The sequence below is a fragment of the Lissotriton vulgaris genome, chromosome 2_1 (genome assembly GCF_964263255.1).
Source record: "Lissotriton vulgaris chromosome 2_1, aLisVul1.2, whole genome shotgun sequence".
NCBI classification, from domain to species: Eukaryota; Metazoa; Chordata; class Amphibia; order Caudata; family Salamandridae; genus Lissotriton; species Lissotriton vulgaris.
Genome location: NC_141687.1, coordinates 1,586,031,410 through 1,586,048,927, shown reverse-complemented (window position 1 = coordinate 1,586,048,927; position 17,518 = coordinate 1,586,031,410). Strand labels below are relative to the sequence as shown.

The 17,518-nt window shown below is 41.4% G+C and overlaps 1 protein-coding gene across 1 annotated transcript in view; it reads left to right on the top strand.

Moving 5' to 3' along the window:
- The window catches only part of LRP1B (LDL receptor related protein 1B), a 3,669,685-nt gene that overhangs the window by 3,176,782 nt on the left and 475,385 nt on the right, over positions 1-17,518 (top strand). The window contains exons 64-66 of the mRNA XM_086955170.1: positions 2,822-2,938; positions 3,033-3,152; positions 16,859-16,978. Coding sequence (XP_086811296.1) covers positions 2,822-2,938; positions 3,033-3,152; positions 16,859-16,978 — 357 coding nt within the window. The remainder of the gene's footprint in view (positions 1-2,821; positions 2,939-3,032; positions 3,153-16,858; positions 16,979-17,518) is intronic.

Genomic DNA, 17,518 nt, shown 5'->3' with positions numbered 1-17,518 from the left:
GTCCTTCAGAGAGATTGCTATTAAATCAGGATTTCACCTCATTCAGCAACGTATACTACACCAATCCTACTATTCCTGCACCACCAAACATTCCATGGGCTGAAGCCCCACTGATCTTTTTTCAGAGGATGTATGAAGCAGGGCACACTCCTTCATATGCTCTGGTCCTGCCATTTGTATCGTTGGCACTGCAGGGAATGATGAAGGATGTCCTAGGAGTCGGAATCCCTGACTCGCCTAAAACATGCTAAACATGCTATCTGCACATATGGGGGTGACCCTCCATCCAGGTACAAAAATCTCTGGCTATCATTAGATTTATCCATGACCAAAAGAAACATAGCACTCATATGAGTTGTGCAATGTATACCAGCAGTGGCATATTGGGAACACGACATGAACTGGTGCATGCTGGTAGAAAACACTACATACCTGGGTAGAGGTTGATCAACCAAATGGGAAATTATTTGGTCTCCTTGGCGATAATTTTGAGGGATGGGGAGTAACCCCCAGGATGACTAAGAACCACGTATGTTGGTGATCAATGTGCTTGTCAATGAGTTGTTCCTGATTAACCAATGCTTTCTACTTTGCATATGCCTCATGGACTGCTCAAATGATGTAAGGCCCATTCATGGCCCAGTGATTATACTGCAATGTCTTTTTGTATTTTATTGTCATATAACATTCAATAAAAAGATGTTTTCGTTTTGAAGATGGTACTCCTTTTCAACACCACAGCTATAATATTAATTTGGACCCAACAGGTGAAAGAAAATACGTTAATTCTCTAGAGTTCAACCACACTTATCTTTTTGCAAAGATACGCAGAATATTATTAGCTATGTTCTAGAAGCCGTATACAAAGGCAACATTTGTCATTTAGAATAAACAAAATGAACTTGTAGATAAAATAAAAGATTACTTTTTAAAACCATATTGAGCTTGAGTTAAGTTTGCATTAGTTAAAAAAACAGTGGGGCATATTATCAAAGGGGTTTATCTCCGCTTTTTTGGCTTTAAAAGCCAAGAAAGCGGAGATAAAATTATCTCCCTATTACCTAGCTGTCACTAACACCAGCTAGCGACAGCTAGTAGGAGATAGCGACCATCTTCGGCCCCGCTTTGCATGTCTGTGATATTTATCTCTAATGACATGCAAAGTGGGCGTGCCAAGATGTTAGCGTCTGGAAACAGTCGCTAACATCGCTATCTCCTAATACCAACTTTTGAAGATATTCGCGCTAAGCGCGAATATCTCCAAAAGCTAACACCTGCCCCTGAGCATTTCTTAGCCATGTTATCCAATGGTAGGTGGATAACATGGCTAAGAGCATTAGCTCGGTAATGCCTGAATATCGCTGACTTTTCAGCGATATTCATGCATTATTTCCGATTTTTATCGCATTTGCGATAAACCTTGGTAATACCAAGGTTTATCTGCGATAAAGATTGCCGCAGCTCGGCGATAATTTTTTCTCGCTAACCAAGCAATAGCGATAATTATCGCTATTGCTTGGTAATATGCCCCATTCTTTTTATACACTGATTGTCAAGGGAGAACAATGTCCTGTACTGCTAGATGTGGTAAGAAAGCCTTACTATTAATGAGTGATTTAAGCAGATGATTAACATTTATTTACACTTATAAAAAATTAAGTAATCTTCATAGCGATGGCCGCGATGTTGTAAACTGTCTGATTTGATAGCATTTGTTTATTCTTGCCCATGAGACAAATCAACGGCACAAAACAACTACACACTTCATTTTATTTGACCAGATTGAGATTTGAGCACAATCTTGGGGATATATTATCAAGAACGGCTTTAAAAATTATCGCTGGTTTGTGACAGAAAACTGCAGCTAAAGGGTCGATAATGGGCTTGATAATATGCCCTTGAGAATTTCAATAGAAGCCGATGTTCACACCAGAACATGGACTTCTATTGGAATTCTCAAGGGCATAATATCAAGCCCATAATCGCCGCTTTAGCAACAGTTTTCTGCCGCTAAACCAGCGATAATTTTAACGCCGTTCTTGATAATATGCCCCCAAATCCTTTGTGCCTTTCCAGGGCAACTGGTTTAAAGGTCTGTCCATGAGATGTTATGTTATGTTATTTTTATACTTCTATAGCGCACGGCCACTCCACGGAGTATCCCGGCGCTTTAAGATAATTGTACTCCACAAAGTTTTACCGAAATTTATGCTTTTCTGTTCTTTGTATACAGTACCTCGGAAGAGGTTAAAATACAAGTTTTAAAACATGCTAATATTAGACAACACATAAGCACCCTGATCTATTGACAGAAATTGGGCTCCCGAGAGATATCTTAACAGGTTTTAAACTTTGCTAGTACTGTAATAGTTCGGAGCCTTGAAATGAACTGTTTACTGAGTTTGCACATTTTGTATAATTTTTACATTTTTTCAAGGTGATTGTGCTTTTTTGCTTTCAAACTGAATTCGTATGATGTCTTTTAATGGCCTTATTTTGAACGAAATAAAAGTATATTGACAAACTAACTACACCTTGGGATATGCATTCCTATCAACTGTTAGATGAAAAAAATGTCATATAATGGTGCATCACATGGTCCTCCAAAACCTGTTTGTGTTTCCAGGTTCACGTGCTTTTGTGTTTATGGAGAGTCTTACATTTTTAGTTTTCAAGCTAAAATATCAATTGTGAATCCAAGAGGTCAATTTTTTTAGGAATAGTCTTACATTTTTACCTTTTAAGCTATATATCAATTGTGAATCCAAAAGGTCCATATTTATGTAATAATCCGCTATGAAATGTGACTATTTTCTTTCAGCTGAGTTCAAATGCCAGCCTGGGCGTTTTCAGTGTGGAAGTGGACTGTGTGCTCTCCCAGCATTTATCTGCGATGGAGAGAATGATTGTGGGGATAATTCGGATGAACTGAACTGTGGTAAGTGGCTAGAGGTAATGTATAAAATTAAGTGAATACTAATTCAAATAAGTGGGAATTAGATCATGCTAATTGGTACTTCCTTGTTTTTCAGACACACATATCTGCCTAACAGGTCAGTTCAAGTGCACCAATAAACAGAAGTGTATCCCAATAAATCTTAGATGCAATGGACAGGATGACTGTGGCGATGAAGAGGATGAAATGGACTGTCGTAAGTTTTTGAGAGATATCTTTTTTAGACATTTATGAGCGAGAATTTATGCATGAACTTTATGAGCAGGAAAAACATGTATATAAATATATGTACACTTCAAAGATTCCAACCTCACATGCAAACAAGACACCAAGCATCGTAAGCATTTGACGATATAGGGATGCAGGTGTAATATTTTATTTACTGACCTTGTAGAGTGTGAAAGGCCTTTGAGTAAGTGATAACACCCCTCCAATTCCTATACAATGGTAATAAATAACATATTAGTCTCTTTCCATTATGTATACTATTTCATTTTTCATAATTCTTTCTTTTATAAAAAGGTAATTAACAAACACCAGGATGAATACATTTGTGCAGTGAGATGACCGCAATGAAGAGCTCTCCAGACTATTAAAAATACGCTATTTCCAAAAAGCCATTTCCATTTGAAGAATAATTGTGACATGCAATGTGTACAACCGTAAACTGTGTGCTTCTCATGTCGATTATCACTTTTTGTATTAATGGAGTGCAATTCAACCTTTGCACTTTAGTATTGAATATGTGAATGTGTGTTTTGTTATTGAGCCACATTTTCTTTTACTGCTGACTGTCTGTATGTCTATTCAGGGCCTGCTTTAGCGCTGGTGGCGCCCTGTACGACAATATCTGTTGGCACGCCACCCAATTACCACCTCTGCCACGGATTCCCTCACTAGCACTCTTTAACAGTGACCCTCAAGTCTCCATAACCACTGTCTCGGCATTCCAGCCGTCTTCAGCCCGGCTTGCTTGAATCCAGTGGCAAAGTGAGCAAGGGACTCACATCTGAGCATACCCTTCCACACTTGGTGCGGCCAAAAGCGGTACAAAAGGGGGTGGTGATGGACGGAGCATCTGAATCAATCAAACACTCACACCCAGAAACCGGTCCTCGGAAGCTTGTTTCCGGTCCAGGGTCAGACTGATTTGCATATGGCCATGTCTGAACTGGGGTGGCAGAGTGGGCTAAAGAACGGTGATGGATTAAACCCAGATCTTTTGACTGGGTGTTAGTGTTTGATTGATTCAGATGCTCCGTCATTCATCATCCCCTTTTGTACCGCCATAAGTGTGGCAGGTTATGCTCAGACGTGAGTCCCTTGCTCACTTTGCCACTGGGTTCAAGCAAGCCGGGCTGAAGACGGCTGGAATGCCAGAAACCGGTCCTCGGAAGCTTGTTTCCGGTCCAGGGAAGACATGGCTTGGGAGTTCGGGCTGGACTGTTCCCATGAGGCACAAGGTCAGACTGATTTGCATATGGCCATGTCTGAACTGGGGTGGCAGAGTGGGCTAAAGAATGGTGATGGATTAAACCCAGATCTTTTGACTGGGTGTGAGTGTTTGATTGATTCAGATGCTCCGTCCACCACCACCCCCTTTTGTACCTCATTGCGAAAGTGTGACACAAAAGTGAAAATCATTAACTACACAGTCATCAAGTTGTTCAATTGACAACATGTATTGTGTATTATCAGCATTTTGAACAATTCATCTGAAACTATGAATGTATCACAAATAATGTAAAATGTTCAACTAAAAGCCAAAGTTCAAGTATTTAGAGCTACAAATTAAAACTGAATAAGAACTGAAATGCACAAGTTATATTTAGGACACTAATCCATAATTACCACATCAGCAATGGAAATTCTAGTTCTCAGGGTGGGCAAAATAGATGCCTTTTCTCATTGGTAATGTTTTTTCTTACAAAAGAAACATTTGCAAAGAAGTCTACACAGAAGACACATGCAGACTGTTGACAAAGTATGCGAAGAATATGTGAATATTTTTAATGCAGACTTTTGCTAATATCTGTTTTGAAGGTTTTGATGCCACTTCTTCATGAGATATTCAAAACATTTTGAGTTCAGTTAGGGATTGACAGGAAAGGGACATTAACTGAAATTGTATGGCGATCCTACAATGCTAAATCCTCGACTTGCTACCCTGTCTCATGTGCGAGAGAGGTAGCTGTTAGTTTCCATTACCAATGCCTCACCTGTTTTCATAGACATACCCCTTTAGTGGCAGATTTACAAGCCCCTTGTGCCACTTTTGCGTCACCTTTCCAATGTTAAAAATTATGCAAAAGTGTCGCAAAGGCCTTGTAAATCTGCCCCTTAGTCGATAGTTCCTACGTCACAATTCTGCAGACTTTAGATATTTGGAAATCCAGACCTAATAATGGGGGCTTCCAATGTTTTGATTTCGTGATTGTGATTGTAATGTAATCCATGATGATCAGGAACAGAAAAAAATATGAACATCACACCGTGCATTAAGGGCTTTTAGGGGGTGTTGTACAAGCAAGGAACGCATCTGTAGAGATGTGTCAGTTTCCCTGCACCAGCGTGCGATACCCTTGCGCCACCAAGAATGCGCCGTATTTAGAATACTGATTCAGAAAAGGGGGTGGTGATGAACAGAGTGTCTGAATTAAGCAGACCACTCTTACCCAGTCCAAAGATCAGGGCTTGATCCATCACCGTTTTTTAGCTCACTGCACCATCCCAGCTCATAACTTGGCTATATGCAAATTAGTCTGACCCTGGCCCAGTGCATCATGGGAACAGGGCAGACCAAACTACCAAGCCAATTCTTATACTGGGAAGGAAACAAGCTTCCGGGGACCGGTTTCTGGTATTTCAGCCGTCTTCGGCCCGGCTTGCTTGAATCCTGATGGTGCAATGAGCAAGGGACTCACATCTGAGTATACCCTTCCACGCTTATGGTGGACAAAAATGATTCAGAAAAGGGGGTGGTGATGAACAGAGTGTCTAAATTAAGCAGACCACTCTTACCCAGTCCAAAGATCAGGGCTTGATCCATCACCGTTTTTTAGCTCACTGCACCATCCCAGCTCATAACTTGGCTATATGCAAATTAGTCTGACCCTGGCCCAGTGCATCGTGGGAACAGGGCAGACCAAACTACTAAGCCAATTCTAATACTGGGAAGGAAACAAGCTTCCGGGGACCGGTTTCTGGCATTTCAGCAGTCTTTGGCCCGGCTTGCTTGAATCCTGATGGTGCAATGAGCAAGGGACTCACATCTGAGTATACCCTTCCACGCTTATGGTGGACAAAAATGATTCAGAAAAGGGAGTGGGGATGAACAGAGTGTCTGAATTAAGCAGACCACTTTTACCCAGTCCAAAGATCAGGGCTTGATCCATCACCGTTTTTTAGCTCACTGCACCATCCCAGCTCATAACTTGGCTATATGCAAATTAGTCTGACCCTGGCCCAGTGCATCGTGGGAACAGGGCAGACCAAACTACTAAGCCAATTCTTATACTGGGAAGGAAACAAGCTTCCGGGGACCGGTTTCTGGCATTTCAGCAGTCTTTGGCCCGGCTTGCTTGAATCCTGATGGTGCAATGAGCAAGGGACTCACATCTGAGTATACCCTTCCACGCTTATGGTGGACAAAACTGATTCAGAAAAGGGGGTGGTGATGAACAGAGTGTCTGAATTAAGCAGACCACTCTTACCCAGTCCAAAGATCAGGGCTTGATCCATCACCGTTTTTTAGCTCACTGCACCATCCCAGCTCATAACTTGGCTATATGCAAATTAGTCTGGCCCTGGCCCAGTGCATCATGGGAACAGGGCAGACCAAACCTATTGGTTTGGTGAGTCTTTAAGATTAGCAGTGAGTTAAAAAGAAGACTCAAATAACAAAAGTCAGATACCTTAACTGCAAGATATCCTAGGATGTAGAAAAACGTGGACTTAGTTCTTTATGGCCCGGATATCATTACGTAGGATGCCACTCATTAAAGCATGTTTCACTAGAACCAAAACCCTGGTTGAGCAACAATTCCCTAAAATAATTGGCATGAGGGGTACTATCTCAGCACAGTACAAACCTTTGTTGCCACATGAGGTCCCACAAAATTGGCAACATAATAGAGAATTAGAACAGAAACTGGGAATCCAAATGATACAGAAGAGATGAGACATGATGCAGCGGGACATACAGGTGGCTGCCACTTTGTCGTTGAGGCGGGAAATCTACTATAAAGTATAGTATGGATGACAACACCCCTTCCACACAGGGGACATCGCATATATCACAATGCCTTGCTGAGGTGCTGTAAGGGTTGTGGGGCATTATGAGATACATTTTACATTTGGCGGGGATTCCTAGTCCTTTACACATTGTGGGAAGAAGTAATACAACCACTTCAGGAGGTCCCTAAGCATCCAAAACCCACTACACCGGAAGAGATGCTCCTTGACCTTAAACTCCTTAACTTAACCCAGTTCTCCAAAGACAAGTGGTATTTGTGCCTCCAATGCCTTTGAGCTGCAAAACTAATGATAGTGTACCATTGGAAAAAATCTTAATGCCCCGCGTCTGTGTTGTGGCATTGAAGATTGTGGGCTATTTTGCAGATGGAAAAATTTAGTAGCAATAAGCTGGGTTTCCACTTGGACTTTGACGCAAAATGGAGGCAGTTAGCCAGACATGTGAGCAGGGTAGCGCCTAGTGTAACATTGCCCACTATGTTGTAAGGTACTAGGGGCCTCATTTATGAAAGCCTTGCGCCACCGGTGCGTCACTTTTTCCCATGTTAAAAGTGACGCACCGACGGCGCAAGGCCTTCATAAATAAGGCCCTAGATCTTTTCCATTGATATAACCAAGGAACGAGCTCATGGCTGCAGCGCTGTAGACACAGGGGAAAAGCAGAAGAAAGGGGCGAGGGAGGGACTGCTACATTTGTAAGTAGTGCCTAGACGAGAAGGAGCAGGCACTTTTCAATGGGGATGGACACGTGGAGCTTTCTGCATCCAATTATAGCTTTCTGTGCCTGTCGCTTATTTTGGATTATGAAGGTGGACCGCATGTTTAATGCTGACCTTTAAATACTAAGAAAATGTTTATAAAATAAATGTAATCTGAGGATTGAGATAAAATCATCATCATGACAGTGACTTAATTTTTTTATTGATTTTATTTACTATAACAGGTAGTTGTGAAAGGATGATAAATCTTAGACAAAATATTATATTTAAAAAAATCACAAAAATGTCTAAGGGCCTTATTACGACTTTGGCAGTCCTCCAATAGGATTGCCACTGCAGCAGTCCCAAGAAGACCACCAAGGCTGTGGTGAGCCCACCCACTGGCCTATGTGTTTAATCCAGGACGGGTGCGCAGTGTGGAAGCGGTCTCACTGCGGCAGCTGTGTTAGGTTCATAGGAGAGCCTAAACAGCATACGGCCATCCTAAGAGTGTCTGGAGTATGTTTTTGCCCATTGTGGCATGCACCAGGCAATGCATGTCACGCCCTGCAGGAACGGCAGTGCAGTCCCAGGGGGACACAACATGTGCCCCTGCACACATCCATAGGACCCGATTTGGCCAGAGGCCCTGTTAGAGCCACCTTACCTGCAAATCTGACACCATTTTCATGGCGGGTCCCCCCAATGAAAAGGGCGATGGATATGCAGTTCATAATGTGCCTAGCGGTGCTGGCATTGGCACCCCCAGCATATTCAGGCTGTTTGTAGACCCACTATACGAAACAAGGGAACCCGTCTAGGTAGCAGAGGACCTCGGGTAAATACTAATTTTAAAGAAAACAAAGGTCCTAAACTTTTAGATGCATAACAAAATAATAAGCACAGGCTTAGAATAAGAACTGTGCGTCTTTTTCCTCCAATGTCCAGCCGGACAAGGAGGTATTTATTTCAAAAGATTGAGTGAAAGGATACAGAGTTTTAGAGTGGAACAAACCACAAATTAATAACTGGGCACAAGCCTGTACCAAGTCAGAAAGAAAAACAATACATGGGGAAAAGAATAACAGGCAAACAGGTTGGAGAAAAAGGTGGCTTACAATACAGTGAAATCTTACGTAAGCTCAAACCGTCAGTGACTGCAACACATATTACCAAATGAAAAGGAAGCAGTAATGTACAAACAGTCGACGTAACGTTTCGATCCCTGTCTCCAAAATTAAATTCGGATCATCTTCAGTACTATAAATTTCAATTTTGCCTTATTGTGTTTTTAAAAGCCTAAGCACTAGATTGCAGTGCAGTCACGACGGTAACAAGTGGAGGCAAGTGGAGACATCAGTCTTGGCCGCCAAGCAAATAACTTTGAGCGGTGTCGCGGTTCATTGAAGAAACTGCGATAGTGTTCCTTCCCAGAAACCGATTGTGTGACCTTTTGCAATAGTTCAGTTACTGCAGGCTTCGTGGGCTTATGAACGGCCGCGGCACGATGGGGCGAAACTGTTCATTGTGATCCTCAATGTGATCACCGCAGGACGGCATGTGGGTCCCGTCTGGTCAGCTTGGTGGCCAGCCACCACGATGACCAGACGGGACCCACACGCCGTCCTTTTAGTAATTTTTCAAATTTTAAAAGTAATGTACCTTCATTTTAAAAATGAATTAATGAATAAATATTAACATTTCACATTGTGTTTTTTAAAATAATATCTATGAAAATGTTAATTTCATTTAATATATTTAAACTAATTACATATTCAATTCAAATGTAGCATTTTCAAACTTATGTTCTACATTTAAAATCAATAAATAGATTATTTACATAATTATGTAACAATTATTTCCAACACGGTGTCAAATTTCGGTCCATGTGTTAAAAGTTACAAGTAGTAACTTTGCATTCATAAATTAGGCTTCACGCCCTGAATTCGGGAAGTGAGGACAACTAAATCTACACTTTGGGTCTTATTACGATGCCAGACGAGCATCTGACCGACATTGTATCGTGAGAGGAACCACCCAAAAAGTAGTCAGTGGTTCCACTCCCAGTATTATGGTGTGACCGACAGCACGGCAGTCAGAAACATAGCCTTTACCATTGCAGCTGATGCTGCAGACTGGAAAATGGCTGCAATGGTAAAGGGTATGTTTAGGCTGTCCTGTTTTCAGTTTCTATTTTTGGTAAATTCTGGTGGGGTTTTTTCAGTGTTTTCAATATCTTAAAAAACAGTTGTTATCAGTGGTTACATATTTTCACGCCACTCAAAACAACAGAAAAAGTGTTTTTCCGGTGTTTATGGAACGTTTTGCTTTTATCATTGCTTGCTTTCTGCACTGATAGACATGTTAACATGGTATATAGACAGTGTACGTATAGTGTATATGAGGTCCAAAGAGATTTTTGCTAATTAATCTTATTGTAGTACACCATACAATACTTCTTCAGTGAGTCTTTAGTCATGTGCGCTCGCGCTTTCCTTCCCATCTAAACTTCTGTGAAAAGGCCCTCTCAGCATTCATAGCCCCTTGGGCTGAGAACCGTCAGCTAAGGGACACAGTTGGGATGACTCTTTCTTTGATGCCTCATAAAGCACGAAATGATAAATATTTGCGTTTTAGTTCCTGGGCATAGGAAACAGTGCACCAGAATGGACTAAAAAGTCAATAGCATCCCTCATTAACTCTGAAGATTGTAAAGATGCTTTCAGCATACCATCTAACAAGTGGCAAGGATCTCCTACAGGGAATCACTTCAGCTCTGGTATCAATTTTGATAGGTCATCACGCACATTTTTTATATACGTAGCTGAATCACTACCAATACAAACAATATCACTCCAATCTTTGTTGAACTTGGAAAGAACCTTTTTTGCAGAGCATAACAAGTGACACTGCGTTCCATGTTTTCCAAAAGTCTGGTGTCACGTTTTCATCACTATCCCAGATGCTTGGTGATATATATACTTGTCACTATACCTTGCATTTAATGTTTAAAGCCTGAGGTGTTGGCAATTCACCTACTATCAATATTGACCCACTAGAAACTATGATCTGATGTTTTAAGGGTTTTTACCCATTCTCTGTGGGTAAATGTGATGAGACATATTAGGAAAGATTTTTATGAAACTAGCCATTTTACCTATCAGTGAAAGAATCAAATGCAGCCAAAATATCAAATGTGAGTTTGATATGTCCTGATTCTCCCTAAAGAACAAAACTCAAGCAGAATAATGTTAGCCAGTGTTTCTTACTGCTAGCTTGTATAACAAAGTTACATTTTATTGACCCCTTCAGTAAGAACAAAATGACTCTTTCACTTTCTTTTTCCTTTCTTTGAATGGCATTTAGTTTGTGGTTGTGCAGGTGTTTTTTCAGTGTTTATATGTTTTCACCGGTGAGGGCTATTTTTCTTTCAGTGGGGTTTTATCAGTTATTATAGGTTTAAACCTAAAACCCCACAGCCTAGGTATGTTTCTAAACATCTAATCACTGTGTGGCAGGCACCATATGGTGCCTGGCACTCGGTGCATCGATGTTTAGGTGGCACCACTTGTGCTCCCTAGGCCACTCAGTGGAAGCTTGGGGGGACAGGGCCATGCTAGGGTTCCCCAAAGCCGCTTTCCGACAGCCTTTCCATTTCAGAAAGGCTGACATACAAAGACTGTCAGAAAGGGACATCATAATCCCTACAGCGGTGCCTCTGCAGGCACCTTCTCCCCGAAAAGATCATTGATCTTGTTGGAAGGAGCGGTCAGTCCCTCTGACAACATTGCCCTGACTGAGGACATCGTAATCTGGTGGACGGTCCAACATCCTAGTATGACCCTTTGTAGTAACCGTACACTTTGAAATGGTAACTAGACAAAGACAGTAATTTTACTACAAAGTGTATAAGTGAATTTACACATGTGAATGTACACATGTGTAAATATCCCTTTTCTGGATAATGTTCTGTAATCAGAGTTCTCGGAATGTATGTTGAATATACTCAACTAAATGAATAAAAATAAATGTTTAATCATAGCAATATGAAATGAAAAGAAATGTATTTGTACTTGTAAAGCACACTTATACCCCAATCGGGGTTTCCTGGCACTGTACGCATACCGCTGTGGAACCCATCCTGACTTCTCTCTGTGAAATGTCCACTCCTAGGCATCCCCAAGGTGAAGCAAAGCATCCCAGCGCTGTTGGGGCCGTTGTGGAGATTAAACAAGTTATTGCCCAGAGTTGCAGAGTGGTACCCATGATTAGAATAGGCACAGAGGCGAGCATTATCAGGTCCGAGGAAATTGAGCCCAAGACCCGCCGAGGCGGGAATTGAACCCTGGTCCCGGGCCAGACCTCTGCACCAGGGTCTCCCGCTCTAACCATTGAGCCACACTTCTCCACCGCAATAATTATAGAACATGGTGAAAGACAGACTGTGCTTTATTATCAGCTTAGTGTTTTGCACTCAGACTTAATGTCATAATGTATAAAATATGTTGAAATAGTTAAAGAAAACATATTTTTCAAAAAGAATGATCTGCATCAAGTAGTTATTAAAGGTTCCTGTGCATTTCAATGGATAGAAAACTTAGATTGGCATCAAAACCAAAATACCTTCCATAACACTGAACAATTAAATGTTGATTCTTGCAGTTTTTACAAAGATATTCTTTATCACAAAGCAAGATGCTTGATTTTAGATAAATCTGGATCAAATTCATCAACCTGTACTACTGAATCTTTTTCAAAATCAATGAATGTACCTGCTTTATTGATCATTGAGCTATTTTGGGGGGCAGAATCTCTCATAATTTTTACAAGAGATAATAGAGAATCTGTATGTGGATACATGATTGAAACAGCTTTTGCAGCTTGCTACTAACTCAGTATTGGAAACTACTAAGGTTGGATTGGGTTTAACATCTTGGTCTGTGCCAGCAAAAATCAGGACTAAGGGATTCATTTTGATGGCGGAATGATCGCCACCGCTGGCCCAGCAGTGGCGATCACTCCGCCATCGTAATGAGATTTAGGATGGTGGGGGGTATTACGGCGGATGCAAAGTCTGTCTGACACTTTACCGCTGATTGCCTGGTGGGCGGAGCAGGGCCACTAATAGGGTGGTGGTGCCTAACAGGCACTCTCCGCCATATTAGGATGTGGGAAATGAAAGGCCATTCCATGGCAGCATTGCAGCCAATGAAATGCTGGTGGAGAGTGGGTCTAGCGGCCTGTTGCGGGCCCTCACTTGTGTTTGGAGGAGGTGGGGTGCACTTGGGGGATACCTATGGTAACACCCTACATTTCGCTGCACCAAGTGGCAGGCACCGTGTGGTGCATGCCATTTGGTGCAGTGAAAGGCTAGACATGCGATTTTTATATTGCGGCGGGTGCTGCTGTCAGCAGCAAATGCCACAATGTTAAATTGCGAAATGCGACCGCCATGGTGGCGGTCACATCCTAATTCATGTTGCAGGACTCCCGCATGTCTGGCAGCCCATCCAAACACTGCGGGGATGGCAGGCTGACTCAAGTCCATCTGCCATCCTGATGAGCCCCTGAGTTAGTGATCAAGGGCAAATTGTTCTAAATGTAGAAGTCCCTAGCATTCATTTTGAGGTTAGTAGCCGTGGGTTGGTAAATAATACACCAAGGGTGAAACACTACCTGCGTAATTAAGCCATAATGCAATGGTCTTTTTTTGCATAGAGGATTTTTATCTAAGAAATTGTCTCTTTAATCAACGGATATGGTTTACTGCCTTTAGAAGATTTATCATATATTAAACTCCATTATGAGATTCTCAAGTTTATGATCAGAGTGAATTTTTGCTCTATAATACCTGGGTTCATGAGTCTTTTTTATCAAATATGTTAAATCTACCAAGACCAGAAGCCAAATCAATTATGCTACATCAGTTGGCAAAAGCCAAAGACCCAATGTGAATATACTGTCTTGTAAATTGGTATAAAGGATTACCACATCCAATTTAGGGCCTGATTACGATGCTGGTCAGAACCTTTCTAACCGCATCGTATTCTGTTGGTCAGATTCCTTTCCGACCACCTCATTATGATGGAGGCAGATGGAAAGGATTCCAAGCGGTCAAATCGACTGGCTTTCAATGGGCTTAGAGAGCCCGTCCGCAAGTCGGAATCCTGTCAGTAATTTCAAGGGCGGCTCTTCCTGCCCTTGGGATTACAATGTCAGATTTCGACAGCCTTTGTGTGCCGTCCTTTCCAACACAGAAAGACTGTTAGAATGCAACATTAGAGGCCACAGCAGGGCCCCCATGGATGCACGGCTTCCTGTTGGAGGTCGTGGAGGCACCCCTGTTGATCTCTGCACCCCGTGGCAGGTACCTTGAGGTGCCTGCCTTGGGGTGGAGGGATGAATTGCACCTCCTATTTTACAATGGGAGCATGCATTCCGGCCGGAATATATGCTCCATTTGTAAAGAGTTCTGTTGCATCCTAATCAGCCGGTCGAGACTGCTGACTTGTTGTTGGTCGGTCCCTTGACCGAGACTATGTATATCAGGCAGAGGAAACTCCACCCAACATCGTAATGGGGCCATTAGTTGCTCTCTTGAGCTAAATATGAATTATTGTTCCATTAACAAAATGCCTGAATACATTTTGTTTAGGTTAACTGAGAAGTCTTTGAGACAAGCACATTAGCATTACGTAACAGCAGTTTATGTACATAAAATGTAGCTGTGATTAACTATATTTCCTACCTTGTGAGTAATGCCTTCTTAGCTTATCCTACCTCAAAAAATCGTTGCTGTCCTTTTATAAGACAATGGGTTAGCACTGCCTCTTTACTAAGCACGGTTTATTGGTGTTTACAGCTTACGAACATCCAGTTATTTCCTGGTCACCTTCTTCGGGTCTTTGGCCACTATCTAATGAGCTCACTATATGGATAAAGAACTTTAGAGCATGCTATGTGACGAATTTTCCATAACCTGGCCTGGTTCAGTTTATCAAGTGCAAATGAGAAGATGCAAGTTACTACAAAGGGCCTGATTCTGATGCGATTAGGAAGGAATCCTAATGGCGTTTTCTCTGTCCGAATCGGATCAGGAACCTGTCTTTCTGACCGAATCAGAAAGATTTCCGCCCGCCCGAGTACAATGCAAATTAGGCATAAAATCGTTGATGTCCTTTTATAAGACAATGGGTTAGCACTGCCTCTTTATTAATCATGGTTTATTGGTGTTTACAGCTTACTAACATCCAGTTAATTCCTGGTCACCTACTTCGGGTCTTTGGCCACTATCTAATGAGCTCACTATATGGATGAAGAACTTCTGAGCATGCTATGTGACGAACTTTACATAACCTGGCTTGGTTCAGTTTATCAAGTGCAAATGAGAAGATGCAAGTTACTACAAAGGACCTGATTCCGATGCGATTAGGAAGGCATCCTAATGGCATTTTCTCTGTCCGAATCGGATCGGGAACGTGTCTTTCTGACTGAATCAGAAAGATTTCCGACCGCCCGAGTACAATGTGAGTTAGGCATTTGAAATATCCTAATCTGAACCCAACTGCATTTGGAATGACCACGCCATATGGAGCAGACTCGTACATCTCTATGTGCTGTGTTTCCAAACAACTCATTACGATGCTGGATTAGGACAGCCTTTTCTAATTGAATCGTCCGACTCAAATCGGTAGTCCGAATCAGACTTTGGGGGCCCGTAGCAGTACCCCCTGCACCTGGAGCCTTCCCAGTCAGGCTCATGGGGGTACCAATTGGCCCCCTTTACCAGCCATACACAGTGTGGTAGGCACCAGGGAGTCCAACCGAAATGTATCTGGAAGCATCCAGATGCATCGTACATGTTTGATCAGACTCTCCCGATCAGAGGGGGTCGGAAACCATTCCCAAACCGATTCGGTCAGAATGATTTCCAAACCACATCGGAGTCGGGCCCGAAGTGTTACAGCACCATATTGGCCTGCCTTACCATGAGAAAGAGTGCTACTTCGTTGTGCATTTTCAACATCATCTCCTGAAACTAATTTGTTCTTTTGCAGGATCTCTACTTTTACTCATCCCATTAAGTGGATATTATTATTATTGAAAAAACCTCTGAAGAGGGGCACATCATCTTTTGCTGGACAGTCCAGCCTACTTTCTGCTGGAAACGTTCTAATATTGCTCCTGTTCAACTAGCCACATTAACACTACCTGTAAGATTACAAAAAAAACAATAAGTGGGGTAACGGAAGGCAACAAGTGAAGTTATTTTGGAACTCCACCATTTATATTTTACAAGGGCCCAGTATCCTAACATTCTTAGAAGTTCACCCATATACCCAGTCCATAGTGAATACAATACAAGCCACTTCAGAGTTCCTGTTAAAGTGCTTTAAATCATTTAAATTAGAACCTGATGGGTTTCAACCTTGCTGCGTCTTGTTGTCATATTTATGTCTTTATTTCGATTAAATTAATCATGAAAGACAATACATACAAAAATAGATAAAACGTTTTTGAATAAAAAGCACAGTGCCATATATTCAATCAAAACAGTGCAGTGGTGAATAATCGATACAATGTATATTTCAAGTACAATGGACTTCATATCAGAAAATCTACACTTAAAGTAACAATGTTTTTGTAAAAGATATTTAGGAAAATATGTATTATTTCAGGCCATATTTTTGTTTAAGATATTCTGACATACAACTCCAAAAGCATTTTTGAGTGGAACTAATGTTAAACATGGATATAACTAGGGACCTGCATTTTATGTGTCAGTTGAAAAAGCAAAGATGTATGAAGATTTAACCAACTGAACTTCATGAAGGATGTTTGCTTCGGGTAGATGCAATTAATTGAATCATAGTGGATATGTCAGTTTAAATTATTAAGATCTCAGTGAGTATCAATAGAATTTATATTACTCTATTCTTTCTTGTTACAGCTGAAAACAGCTGCTCTCCTGACCATTTCCAATGCAAAACAACAAAGCACTGCATATCTAAATTGTGGGTTTGTGATGAGGATCCAGATTGTGCAGATGGTTCAGATGAAGAAAATTGTGGTGAGTATTACAACAAAGCAGATGTAATTTAGATTATCATTGAAAATAATATTATAATATGGAGGGAATTCCTTTGCCAAAAGAGTGGTTTGCTGCGGAAAAGCAAGAAACAAATTTGCACTGATGCATTGGATGTCTTTTGTCTGCATGTCAGGTCATTGTTTCCTCTCATACTGTCTGTCCAGTCATATGGTAGACGGGCTGACTTCAAAAGGTTTCCTCCCAGTGAGCAAGGAGAAGTGCCTCCACTGGTAAATCTACAGTTCTTGCACCTGTACATAAAGTGGGAGAATTGCATCTACACCCTAATTATAGACATTGTTTTTTTTAATTTCCATTAAAATATGGATCAATGAGAGAAATGCTTTAAGCTATCATCTATAGACATTTAACGGTTGTATGTTTGAATCTCAACCATAAGACTCACTCAGTCTTCCACCCTTCTATTGGTGGTAAATTGTGTTACCATTACCAAGTAACTTGTCTGTCCACAATGTCTGTTCAGTTGCACAATTATCAATATTAAAAGTATTACCAATA